The 13,492-nt window shown below is 37.4% G+C and overlaps 1 protein-coding gene across 3 annotated transcripts in view; it reads right to left on the bottom strand.

Moving 5' to 3' along the window:
• Nucleotides 1–11,408, bottom strand: part of idh3b (isocitrate dehydrogenase (NAD(+)) 3 non-catalytic subunit beta) — a 41,796-nt gene extending 30,388 nt beyond the window's left edge. For all 3 annotated transcript variants that reach the window (XR_005634406.1, XM_039759384.1, XM_039759383.1), the window contains exons 1-6: nt 11,312–11,408; nt 7,935–8,018; nt 7,536–7,634; nt 7,338–7,458; nt 5,329–5,389; nt 3,881–4,013 (exon numbers count right to left, since the gene is read on the bottom strand). Coding sequence is in view for 2 of the 3 variants with exons in the window: in XM_039759384.1 (XP_039615318.1) it covers nt 3,881–4,013; nt 5,329–5,389; nt 7,338–7,458; nt 7,536–7,634; nt 7,935–8,018; nt 11,312–11,353 (540 nt within the window). In the remaining variant the exon portion in view is untranslated. The remainder of the gene's footprint in view (nt 1–3,880; nt 4,014–5,328; nt 5,390–7,337; nt 7,459–7,535; nt 7,635–7,934; nt 8,019–11,311) is intronic.
• Nucleotides 11,409–13,492: the final 2,084 nt, after the last annotated feature.

Genomic DNA, 13,492 nt, shown 5'->3' with positions numbered 1-13,492 from the left:
TAAATATTTATTTGCACAGTTTTGTTGTACACAAGAGCATACTGTAGTATTGTTTTATCTAATTATAAGCACAGTTGATATCTTGAAAACTTAGCAAAAGGATGACTTTCAAAGGATTGTTATGTTGATGTATGATCTTTTTCCAATGTACACAAAACATTTTAATAAAAAATGAACTGAAATACAACATTAACTTTCTATTATCAAAATTTTTTTAATCAGATCTAATTTATTCCCTGCAAATTAGTATCTCATTTTCTCAGCAGTAGCAAGCCCTGTCAGTTGAAAAGAGTTACATGCTACATTATGAAATGACTCATTACTACACCAGCATTTGTTAGATATTGCAGGCTAACGTAAATGGTCAAATGCTACTGTGTTTTCTCACTTTTTTCAGTCCTTAAAATAACTCTTAGAAAGTCGCTTCTCACAAATGGAACTTCTCCAGGTTGGTGGCACTCATATAGGGAAAAAAATGGCAAGCGGGCCAGAAAGCCAGCAAAAAAAAAAAAAGATTAAAAAAAGACAAGAGAAAGAAATGGGTCTTAAATATTCACCAAAGGCAACACCTTATTTGCATAAGCTATTCAAAGTGATCTGTGATTGGCTGGCCACATTTTAAAGTGATATATGATTGGTCTGAGGTGAGAGTTATCTAAAGTGATCTGTAACTGGCCAGCCCAAGCATTGATTTCTCTATCTGATTACTTAGCTATCTACCTTTTCCTTACTTAACGGAGAGTGGGGCTATCTTTATTTAGAACCATTCTTCGAAGCTTTGCAATACCAGGATCAGGCCTCAGCCCAGTAGAGCAAACCACACATAACAAGACCAGTAATCCCAAACATCAGAAGAAAAAAAAAAAAAAGAAGAAAAAGAAAGACAAGAGAAAGAAATGGGTATTAAATATTCACTAAAGGCAACACCTTATTTGCATAAGCTATTAAAAGTGATCTGTGATTGGCTGGCTACATTTTGAAGTGTTATATGACTGGTCAGTGACGAGTCATCTAAAGTGATCTGTAACTAGCCAGCACTGGCATTGATTTCCCTGTCTGACTACTTACCTAGCTACCTTTTCCTTACTTAATGGAGAGTGGGTCTATCTTCATTTACAACCACTCCTGGATGCTTTGCAAAATGAGGATCAGGCCTTATGCCAGTGGAGAAAACCCAACACAGCAAGACCAATACTCCCAAACATCTGCTTAATATTGAGCACACAACCTCACATGAGGAAGTCTGTCAGATACCAAACTGACAGGAATAAGGCCGCATACAAAATTGCAACCCGGTAAACACCAAGAGGCCTCATTTCTAAATTCACCATTTAGGGTACAAAGCCAGCACCAATATCACTGTGTAGTTATAAAAAATTATGTATATAGCTTCTAGTGAAAACCCAATGTCTGACATCATTTTTGTGGTGCTGCCCTCAGAACCAGCATTAACGAGTCAAGTAGAAACCAAAGTTATAAGCTATAAGCATTAAAGTTAAGAATTGGGTCTTTTGTTTTAATCAGATTGTTTCTAATTAGAAAAATATTGCATGCACTAAAGATCAGAAACATGTGATAGTCTGCTGCACATTTCGAGTCTGTAGCTTAGTTGTCCAGAAATAAAAACTGGCAGTCCTGAGCATCCGGACTACCAATTTGACCTCCTTAGTAAATGCAAGCAAAATGCAACTAAACATGGTTTTGATTAATTTACAAGGCTCTTCCAGCTTTGTGTTGGATACTGCCACCAAAGCCCTGTCTTTGAGACCTTGAATTGGATTAAGTGGTTTTAAAAGAATCTAAATCAGCTTACTTCATGGAATCTATCTATAACAAAATAAGGGATATACTGTACAGTTGTGCTTGAAAGTTTGTGAACCCTTTAGAATTTTCTATATTTCTGCATAAATATGACCTAAAACATAATCAGATTTTCACTCAAGTCCTAAAAGTAGATAAAGAGAAACCAGTTAAACAAATGAGACAAAAATATTATACTTGGTCATTTATTTATTGAGGAAATTATTGAATATTACATATTTGCGAGTGGCAAAAGTATGTGAACCTCTAGGATTAGCAGTTAGTTTGAAGGTGAAATTAGAGTCAGGTGTTTTCAATCAATGGGATGACAATCAGGTCTGAGTGGGCACCCTGTGTTATTTAAAGAACAGGGATCTACCAAAGTCTGCTCTTCACAACACATGTTTGTGGAAGTGTATCATGGCACGAACAAAGGAGATTTCGGAGGACCTTAGAAAAAGAGTTGTTGATGCTCATCAGGCTGGAAAAGGTTACAAAACCATCTCTAAAGAGTTTGGACTCCACCAATCCACAGTCAGACAGATTGTGTACAAATGGAGGAAATTCAAGACCATTGTTACCCTCCCCAGGAGTGGTCGACCAACAAAGATCACTCCAAGAGCAAGGCGTGTAATAGTCGGCGAGGTCACAAAGGACCCCAGGGTAACTTCTAAGCAACTGAAGGCCTCTCTCACATTAGCTAATGTTCATGTTCATGAGTCCAGCATCAGGAAAACACTGAATGTGAACAATGGTGTGCATGGCAGGGTTGCAAGGAGAAAGCCACTACTCTCCAAAAAAAACATTGCTGCTCATCTGCAGTTTGCTAAAGATCACGTGGACAAACCAGAAGGCTATTGGAAGAATGTTTTATGGATGGATGAGACAAAAATAGAATTTTTTGGTTTAAATGAAAAGCGTTATGTTTGGAGAGAGGAAAACACTGCATTCCATCATAAGAACCTTATCCCATCTGTGAAACATCATGGTTTGGGCCTGTTTTGCTGCATCTGGGCCAAGATAGCTTGCCTTCATTGATGGAACAATGAATGCTGAATTATATCAGAGAATTCTAAAGGAAAATGTCACGACATCTGTCTATGAACTGAATCTCAAGAGAAGGTGGGTCATGCAGCAAGACAACAACTCTAAGCACACAAGTCGTTCTACCAAAGAATGGTTAAAGAAGAATAAAGTTAATGTTTTAGAATGGCCAAGTCCAAGTCCTGACCTTAATCCAATCGAAATGCTGTGGAAGGACCTTAAGCGAGCAGTTAATGTGAGGAAACCCACCAACATCCCAGAGTTGAAGCTGTTCTGTATGGAAGAATGGGCTAAAATTCCTCCAAGCCAGTGTGCAGGAATGATCAAAAATTACTGGAAATGTTTAGTTGCAGTTATTGCTGCAAAGGGGGGTGGTCACACCAGATATTGAAAGCATAATATTCAATCATTTTCCTTAATAAATAAATGACCAAGTATAATATTTTGTCTCATTTGTTAAAGTGGTTTCTCTTTATCTACTTTTAGGATTTGAGTGGAAATCTTTCAAGCACAACTTTTTCTTCTGTATTATGAGAAAGGAAAAACATGCAATGATTTCTGGTACAATACTACAACACAGAGCAGTAGGAGTTATGTAGTTGCATACACCTCAGTGTGCCTGGACACAGCTTCAAAACACTTACAGCACATTACACACAAACTCACAACATCCGAGAGTCTGAGAATATAGCAAACAGTTATTGGCATATTTTACACATTAATTATTAATTCACCTAAGTATAATAATAGCATTTAACCTGACCATTTAAATCAAGCCTACTTTTTAAACTGAATGAATACTTAAGTGTACCATCTGTACTATGTAGCTGAGCTTTTGGAAGCATGATTCTTTATATGTTCAAGGAGGCTAGTTTTACTTTACTAAATTACATTGTACCATATTCACCACCTGGTGGATAATGACCATAATACACTTTTATAAATGTTTTGTTCATCCATCCATCTGTTCACCAACCCATTATTCTAAACCTGCTACAGTTAAAGACAAGCATATACGGTTTAAGCTGAGTTTTACCTCATGTTCCAATGAGCTATACTCCCCCTCTGTTTGTTCTCGAATGATCACCAGGTCCAAGTTGTTATGGCGGGTCTTATAGCCAGGTAGGCTGTTGACATGTACCACATTTGCAAACAGGTCCAGTTTTCGCCTGGAAAAAACAACAGGTCAGAGAGATTAAAAAATAAAAGTAATAATTGATACCAAGTATTCTAAGACATAAATGTATCTAAAGTGAGCAATATGGACAAAAATGTTATCATTATCTATTTTTCCATATTGATAATAGTCGATAATAACTTTATTCATTTTTGGTGCTCGGCATTTAAGCTTGAATAGTATATTGAACATGGGAAGAAACCAAAAATTAGTTAATGGGTTTAAAAGAAAAGTACATAAAAATCTAGACTTTTGGCAACTGCTATAGGAGTTGTATGAATGTAGAGATGTTAAAAGAATCTATCAGACTGCAAGGCATCATGTTTCATTGTAAAAGAACAAACTAATCTAAATTTACAATAAACACAAAAATGACAAGTGAATTTAACATATTCTACAACAAAAATACTTGTAAGTTATTTGTCAGAATATTTCATCATAACTATTTCTGAGAAGGCATTTTACTGAATTTATATTGCTTGATACACTTGATTGATATTTAAATGCAAGCAATCAGAATGAGATCCCATGAGATACTGCATAATCAACCTTAATGCTTTGCAGAACAAAATGCAATTTAGTGTTGTAGACGGAACTTAAGTGTTTAAGCTAGGTAAAAGCATTGCATGCATGTGGAAGTATTAAAAAATATATAGCCCTCTTGACTATCCAAAAATTACTTATTACACATTTTATCCTCACTGAGGAATTTAAAATATTTGATAATAATTGCAATAATAAAATATTATTGCCGAGCTCTGTTATTAAGTAGGAAACCTTTAATGATCTGCACATACAAAATGATCTATTTTGTGCTTCTTTACCCTGCATATGATAGCCAGCAAAAGAAAGTTACAGCAACATTGGAAACAAGTACAACTCAACTAACAGCTTAAAGATAGGAAAGGGACTATATAAATAAATTAAAGTAAATAAAAATAAAGTATTACTATTATAATATGTAAGCACAAACAGACTATATTTTTGCAGCTATACTAGATGAAAGGCAGGCAATGGATTCTGGTTTAAACTCCACTCAATGTGTGATTCTAAACAATTCCCTTAACTTGTTTAGACAATGAATATAAAACATGTAACAATTTTGCTGTAATGCTATAGTTGTAAAACATCTTGGAGTGGTGCTCACAAGTTAGCTAACTTGGCAGCTTTATCTTTTTTTTCCTTTTCTGGCAAACTATGGGTGCAATTGTTTTTTTTTAAAAATAGTAATTTTTACATTTTATGAAATATTAGCTTCTTCTGTCAGTTACAGTTTAATGCATGAAGTTAATTCTATGTTCAACTACCTGAGTCTCATTTCAAAAGAAGCCAACTCTCCTTTATACTCCATTGGTGTATAGATCTTGCCTAGAGAGAGAGAGAGAGAGAGAGAGAGAGAGAGAGAGAGAGAGAGAGAGAGAGAGAGAGAGAGAGGTAAAAGTTAACTTTAGCTTCACTGGCAGACTAAAGTGTTTGTGGAATGCAGGTACTATTTCATAAATTTAAAAAAATCACTAGCTTTCACAGAAACCAAAGAAATACAATAGGATACAAAAGGGAGTAAACTTTTAATATTTCTGATAATTGAAACTAAGGTCACAACCAAGCTTAAAACCTAGAGACAATATTTGAAGTTCACCTTTAGCACATATAGGAAATAGGAAAAATGTACACTATTTCTTTTATTTGTTACAAAGAAAACAGGCAGTATGTATTTGCAAAGTAGTTACTATTCTAACACAATCAAAAAAGAAAAGGTTTACAGTCACATGTACAAACAAACAAATATCTGCAAACTGTAGTTTTGAGCAGCATTAAAAAGCTTTTGTCACACAAAGTAATGCTTTGTTTTGAGTTCAATACAGCCGATACCCATCTATCCCTTACTCAGTCAGAATTGTATTTGACAAACCCTAATACAGGAACATCGAATGGAAGGTAGGAAACAAGGTCAGACTGGGTGCAGTTCATTGTGGGATATACATTTACCATGAGGAAGAAAAAACAGGTAGAAGAAAACAGGTATAAATAAAATGAAAAAAACATCTAATAATATATTTTTTCTAAGTGAATAAAACAAACACAACAACATAAAGACTACATTTTGTGAAATCATTCAGTGAGTTTACACGTGCCTTAATAAGCTAGTTATTCACAGAAATCTGGTTTCCTAAATGCTGTGTAAACCCTTATTCTGTTTAGAAAAATGGAGTTATTGGTCTCAGAGAAAATTGGTTTACTGAAATAGATTTCTCTGCAAATAATCCTTCTATGTGACCATGTAAAAAAAAATTAGATATTTGTAGTTTGCACATATCCATTGCATTCTGTTCACCTGCTTTGCTTTGTGCACACTTTAACCAGTCATAGGTAGACGCATGCACAGTATATATTTCTAGAGCAAATATCCAGGTGATCACATTATTTCTTCTCACAGATGGAATAATCTGTCTCAGTATTTCAGAAATCACTAAATTTGTGTTGATGAACTGAATGTACAGACCTAAGCCCAGCAGAACAATATCTGTCGCAGAAGGAAAACCTGTTTAAAGTAACATGTGTTATGTGGTCCAATTACTTTTCAAAGTAAAGAGTAAACTAGCGCAACACTTAACTCCATGAGTTATTATTATTACAGCAGTACTGGGTGTAAGGCAAAAAGCACACGTACTGGTAAGCCACTCCTTTGCAGGGCTCAGTCACACAGCCAAGCAGAAAAGAGTGTGCTGCGTGCAACACAGTAACAGAGCCTATAAATAAAGTGTCAGTTTAGTTTCATACAGTTATTTGCTAATATGATGAAATAGTCTGATCAGATTACATAATGGTCAATTTCCATACCACAAATCAGCTGAGGCTCAGATCAGAGATGTGAAAGGGGGATGAATGTGACTTACTTCATAACTGAGCACATGAAAAACTAAATGCATTTATTAAACACAAGAAAATTATCACAGGTTTTATGCTTGTTTTGGGATACATGGTGGCCAGTGGTAATGTTTAACTCATTTAAGCGCAGTTTAATGATGTTGGAGAATTTTGACAATGGAGAACTCCAGGAGGTTACCTGTAAATGCATATTTTTATGAAATTAGGTTGCTGTCTTAACCAGGTTACTCACCTTAACCTGGTTATATGTGTGCATGTAAATGCACTAATTGTTTGCATTCTTGTCCTCAGACCACAGCAGTGGGATGTTTTGACAATAAAAAAGGTGTGAAAGAACATTACAGTACATATTATACAAACAAATCTGCTTCAACAAATACTCCAACTTTTTATTTTAATACACATAAATGTAGCATGTTTTTTGCACCTTTGAGAGCAACACGGTTTTTCTTCATGGAGCCCAGAACCTCTTCAAGCTTTTCCTCTGATGCCATGTTCTGAACTTCACTAAGGTGAAACTCTTCAAACTCCACTGGTACATCTCCTGCCTAAATGCAATATAAATTATTGTGAAATCCTGTAAATTGTTTGGGATCAGTGTAGGTAATGGGGGCAGAGACATTACCTTAAACACTTCTTTCACTGAAGTCATAAGTTCTGGACCCACACCATCACCAGGGATCATTGTCACCTTAAAAACCCCATCAGCTCGAGCAGCATCACCCTACAGGATACACAGACTTGTTCAAAGACAAAATAAAAAACTTAAAGACCTTAAAGTCAGCACCTAAAAATTAGTTTTCACACCATTAGCTACAAACTGAAAAGAACAACTACATAGAAGCAAATCCTAGAAGCTGAGAATATATACTGTCTTGTAAGCGGGTAGTTAGCTGTCCTACAAGGATTAAAACAAGTACAAATAAAATAAAGCAACAGGTAAAACACATATCAAAGGCAAAAGACTGAGAATAGTTAGCTCACTTTGTGTATACTGATGAGGCCTGCTTGTCTGCTCCCCTACCTGGTTGCTTGTAATCTGGTGTTGAAGACTGGCAGATACACAGAATGGCCTCCGGAGAACTGGAGCCCATTGAGCATAGATTCCCTGCAGCATAAAGAAAGATGTTAACAACTGGGCTACTGATTAACCCGAACTTAAAATGCATAACACTAAAAATAATAAGAACACTATTGTGTTGTTATACTTCTAAAACTCTGTGTAAAAGAACATTCTATCCAAAGTGATTATTTGCTCAGCCCAATGCAAAGGACACAGGGACAGAGAGTCAGAGTCTACAACCAGCCAATAATGTATATTGCAGAACTCAGTCTTAAACATACTGCCAAATGGTCACACGGCACACCCACACTTACACATTCACTCCAATTTACAGACACTAATTGTGCTCTTAGGTTCATATAATGCCAGTCTTCTTACAAACAGTTAAAGTCTGTTGAGGTTTGTGAAAACCAAGCTTTTCAAATATTCTATTCTACTCACTTGACTCTATGCCCTTAATAAAACTTAAATCAAAAGACCTTCCTCTGCAGTAGCAATAGCATCTGCATAGTTGGCCTGAAATATAAGCAAGTTTGAGTTCTTCAGTGTAAAAATATATAGACCAGTACCCATGTTTATCAAGTGATTCAGAGTTGGAAAATTAACCCAACTGGTTTAAAAATCTCTCATGCAAATTTGGTCCTCCTCTTAGCAATAGGAGTAAAAGCATTTTCATTAATTTTCCTAATTTAGGAAACTGCTCCTACTCCTAACAATGTTATATAATACTCCCATCTACGAGAAGAGGCCATGCACAGTTTGCTAAAATTAAAGTGTTGGGAAACATGCATGTAAAAATACAGCTTTGCAATAGCAATGATTTGGATATGTCACAACTATTTCTCGAATTTTGCACCACAACGTGTGAGGTAATGCACAGAGATTAATACATTCCCCACCAGTCCAAGTGAAGTAATGTTAAAGTAAGCTGCATTTGTTCAAATCAGCACACACATAATGATCATTGCAACAAGTATGGATGAGCATGCATATGTGAAATGAAAGTAATATCACAGTATCAATACACAGGTAGTCATGGATGCAAATTGTAGTAGCCAACATATTACCCTGAAGATTAGTGGAACAGGATGGGTGATTGACAGTGAAATTTAACACATGTATACTAAGCTTTGAATTCCTAAAAGCCCTGGAACATTCACATTACAATTTACAAGCCTGGGAAGTTTCAAGAAGTCAGGTGCAGACTGCTAAAGCATTAAATAAATAGAGGCTCAGAAAAGATAAGATGGAAATCACAGAGAAAAGACAAACCACATTACTCTGGAAGATTACTGCGAACACTAGAAGAGTTAATGTGACTTACAACCATGGGTAGTTTCAGTTTAAATATTACTTTACGGGGCACTTTTCTCCTAATAGGGTAAGAATGGGACATTTCATAAGTACTTCTCATACTCTGTCATCCTCTGAAACAGAATAAATTCATATACTAGTCCGACATTTAGTGCATCCTCTAGGAATAATTCTGAGACACTTGATAAATACAGGGCCAGAATTTGACTTTTGACAGCTCATGTGTTGAACAATGGCAGTTCAACAACTGAGCTATTCACAATATTTACAGTAAATATTGCGTGGGGTTGGAAAAACACGTGTTACTCTAAATGTTGGAGAAGAAGTACAGTCAGATAGACATGTGATGCAAGAACAATTTGTGGATGGTGTGCATGGACTCTTTGGCTAACACGCAACAGAATGTTTGCTATAGATCCCTACATCTTAAAGAAAGTCAGCTGTACAGATTTTCTGAAAGGTGCTGCATTAACAAAGTACATACTAATGACACTTTTCAGAGTACTGTTTTATTCATCCTGCATTTCTTTAGAGGTCTCACAAAGTTAAAGTCCTTAAACAAGAGAGTGACACACAAGACAAAGAACTGAATGCTGGAAATTGAAACGCTGGAAAACAAGACCATCTGCTGCCTCTCTGGACTATATACTATTTGCTAACTTCACATCTCCTGATGTGATCGCTTCTCTCCAAGCCCTGAGATCAACCTACATTTAATACACGGATGCTCGCCTAGAACTCTCTCTGTTCATTGCTGCTTACAAACTTCCACTAGCAAGTCCTAACAATCTTTGCATCTTTAGTTGGTCATAAAAAGGAAATGCATTTCCATTTCCTCCAAAAGGGAAACACACAATGACCACAGAGAAATATACTAGATTAAAAATGCTAAAAAGTAAATAATGACTTGGCAGTATATAATAAAATGAAAAACTGTGGCGTGGTGGCACTGAGGTTAGTACTGCTTTCTCAAGGATCCAATGTTTTTTCTTCCAGTCCTGTGCCTGGTTGCTATCTTACAGAAGTTTACAAGTTCTCCCTGATTTTTACGGGTTATCCGCAAGGTAGCCATTCCAAAACCATGTGTGTTAAGATTATCTGGCACTTCTAAACTGGATTAGTGTGGATGTGTGCATGTGTAAGCAGGACTTGACTTGACTAGGTTGGGCTCCTGCCACAGCCAAAGCTGCAGTAGGCTCCATTCCCCTGATAACATTCAATTCAATTATGCAGGTTTGATGATGTTAGATGCAATATTAATAAAGTCGATACCGATTTTTAAATGGTTTTCAAGAAATGCTCTGTACCCATCCTGCAGCGCTCTACATTATCGTCGATTGAGATTCAGACAATCCTGCTATTCTTAGTCTCTTGCTCCAGCACCTCCTTTTACGAAAGCTCTCATCACAACACACTTTAAACAACATGTTTCACTTTAAATTCCATTTCTCTGTAAATCATGTCTAATACCAGCATTCTGTCACTCTGCGTCCTTCTCTGCCTCTGACACCGACAGTCTGTACTGCTGATACCCTGCACAATATCTCTGTTGCAGCATCCTCTTCACTTTACACATCGCCTCCCATTTCAGCGTCCTACTATTCTTAACTCCACATCTCTTAACACTAAACCCGTTATTTCACTCCAACATAACGTTATACATTTGCTCACCTACTTTACAATTCTGACACTTAAATCACACACCTCACTCCTGTCCCTCGTTCTGTCTAAACATAATCTCTAATTCCAGAATCTACTCAAATATAAATTGTACCTTTCACGTCTGATTACTATAAACCTCATATTTTATGGTCTTCCACCGCTCAGTATTGCCTCGCATTCTCTTGAACCCCGATGTTCTATAGCTGCAGTCGTTATTCGTACCGGCCGTGACCTTGTGATGCTCCCAGACTTAAACAGGGTTACTCACTAATGCAAACTTTTAGACAATTTAAATCATTACAAACTACCCGCATTAGCAAACCTCCTATGCGTACCCCTTAATACTGCCAAGAAACACCGACCTTTGATGCTGCTAATACCGCTGTTCTCACTGCGGCCGCCATGTGTATCACGTTCTGACGTTTCTGCTGGAGAATGCGAGACGCGAATAGAGAAGACCACTTCCGCCACTAAGGGTAAGGGAGTGTGTCCAAAATCTATTATAGACATATTTACGAAAAATTATGGTTTTCAATAGAAGCAGAAATTCGTCATATCCACGTGTGTGTATGATCAGAATATCAGGACGGCAATGAACAAAAAGGTTGTTCTTAAAAAAAATCTTTAAAAAACGACAATGAAATCTTTTTATTTAGTTGCGTACCATAAAATCAAAAGTAAATGTCGAGAGTCCCTCGATCGCGAGACTTCACCTCTCTCTCTCTCTCTCTCTCTCTCTCTCTCTCTCTCTCTCTCCCTCCTTCCTTCCTCCTCTCTCTCTCTCTCACACACACACCATCTGTTGATGTGCTTAGCTATAAATGAACTAACACATTTATTACGTTTTTTTATATAATGTAGTGAAAACAAAGCAGTTCCACTTGGTAAGTATTTTTGGAACTCTGAAATATCAGAAATTCTTCGGCACAAGACTTGGATATTGTGCTTTCAATTTTGTGTTTCGAAGAAGGTTCGAGTAGTGCACTTGAAAATTTTGATTGTTAATATAATTTAGGTAAATTCTTAATTTTTGAAGACAGATGTCCCATTTGTAGTGGTATTTTACACTTGTACCTATTGTATTACAAAAGGGAAAATGTGTGCGTGTACCTGTGTGTCTGTCTCATTTTTATGCCATTTGGTATGGGGTTCAAAAAGTAATTGCTAAGGTTTGTAATGCACCCGCTGTTGGAATGTTTAATATAATGGATTTTCAGCTTCTCTCAATAAACAGTATATATATATATATATATATATATATATATATATATATATATATATATATATATATATATACTGCTCAAAAAATTAAAGGAACACTTTTTAATCAGAGTATAGCATAAAGTCAATGAAGCTTATGGGATATTAATCTGGTCAGTTAAATAGCAGAGGGGGTTGTTAATCAGTTTCAGCTGCTGTGGTGTTAATGAAATTAACAACAGATGCACTAGAGGGGCAACAATGAGATGACCCCCAAAACAGGAATGGTTTAACAGGTGGAGGCCACTGACATTTTTCCCTCCTCATCTTTTCTGACTGTTTCTTCACTAGTTTTGCATTTGGCTACAGTCAGTGTCACTACTGGTAGCATGAGGCGATACCTGGACCCTACAGAGGTTGCACAGGTAGTCCAACTTCTCCAGGATGGCACATCAATACGTGTCATTGCCAGAAGGTTTGCTGTGTCTCCCTGCACAGTCTCAAGGGCATGGAGGAGATTCTAGGAGACAAGCAATTACTCTAGGAGAGCTGGAGAGGGCCATAGAAGGTCCATAACCCATCAGCAGGACCAGTATCTGCTCCTTTGGGCAAGGAGGAACAGGATGAGCACTGCCAGAGCCCTACAAAATGACCTCCAGCAGGCCACTGGTGTGAATGTCTCTGACCAAACAACCAGAAAGACTTCATGAGGGTGACCCAAGGGCCCCATGTCCTCTAATGGGCCCTGAGCTCACTGCCCAGCAGCATGCAGCTCGATTGGCATTTGCCATAAAATACCAGAATTGGCAGGTCCACCACTGGCGTCCTGTGCTTTTCACAGATGAGAGCAGGTTCACCCTGAGTATATGTGAAAGACGTTAAAGGGTCAGGAAAAGCCGTGGAGAATATTATGCTGCCTGTAACATCGTTTAGCATGACTGGTTTGGTGGTGTGTCAGTGATGATGGCATATCCATGGAGCGACTCACAGACCTCTACAGGCTAGACAACGGCATCTTGACTGCCATTAGGTATCAGGATGAAATCCTTGGACCCATTGTCAGACCCTACGCTGGTGCAGTAGGTCCTGCTTTCCTCCTAATGCACGACAATGCCCGGCCTCATGTGGCAAGAGTATGCAGGCAGTACCTGGAGGATGAAGGAATTGAAACAATTGAATGGCCTTCACGATCCCCTGACTTAAACCCAATAGAACATCTGTGGGACATTATGTTTCGGTCCATTAGGCGCCGCCATGTTGCTCCTCAGACTGTACAACAGCTCAGGGATGCCCTCATACAGATCTGGGAGGAAATGCCACAAGACACTATCCGTCGTCTCATT

This window comes from Polypterus senegalus, chromosome 7 (assembly GCF_016835505.1).
Source record: "Polypterus senegalus isolate Bchr_013 chromosome 7, ASM1683550v1, whole genome shotgun sequence".
Classification (NCBI taxonomy): domain Eukaryota; kingdom Metazoa; phylum Chordata; class Cladistia; order Polypteriformes; family Polypteridae; genus Polypterus; species Polypterus senegalus.
The sequence above is the reverse complement of the archived record's forward strand: the minus strand, read 5'-3'. Positions and strand labels throughout refer to the sequence as shown.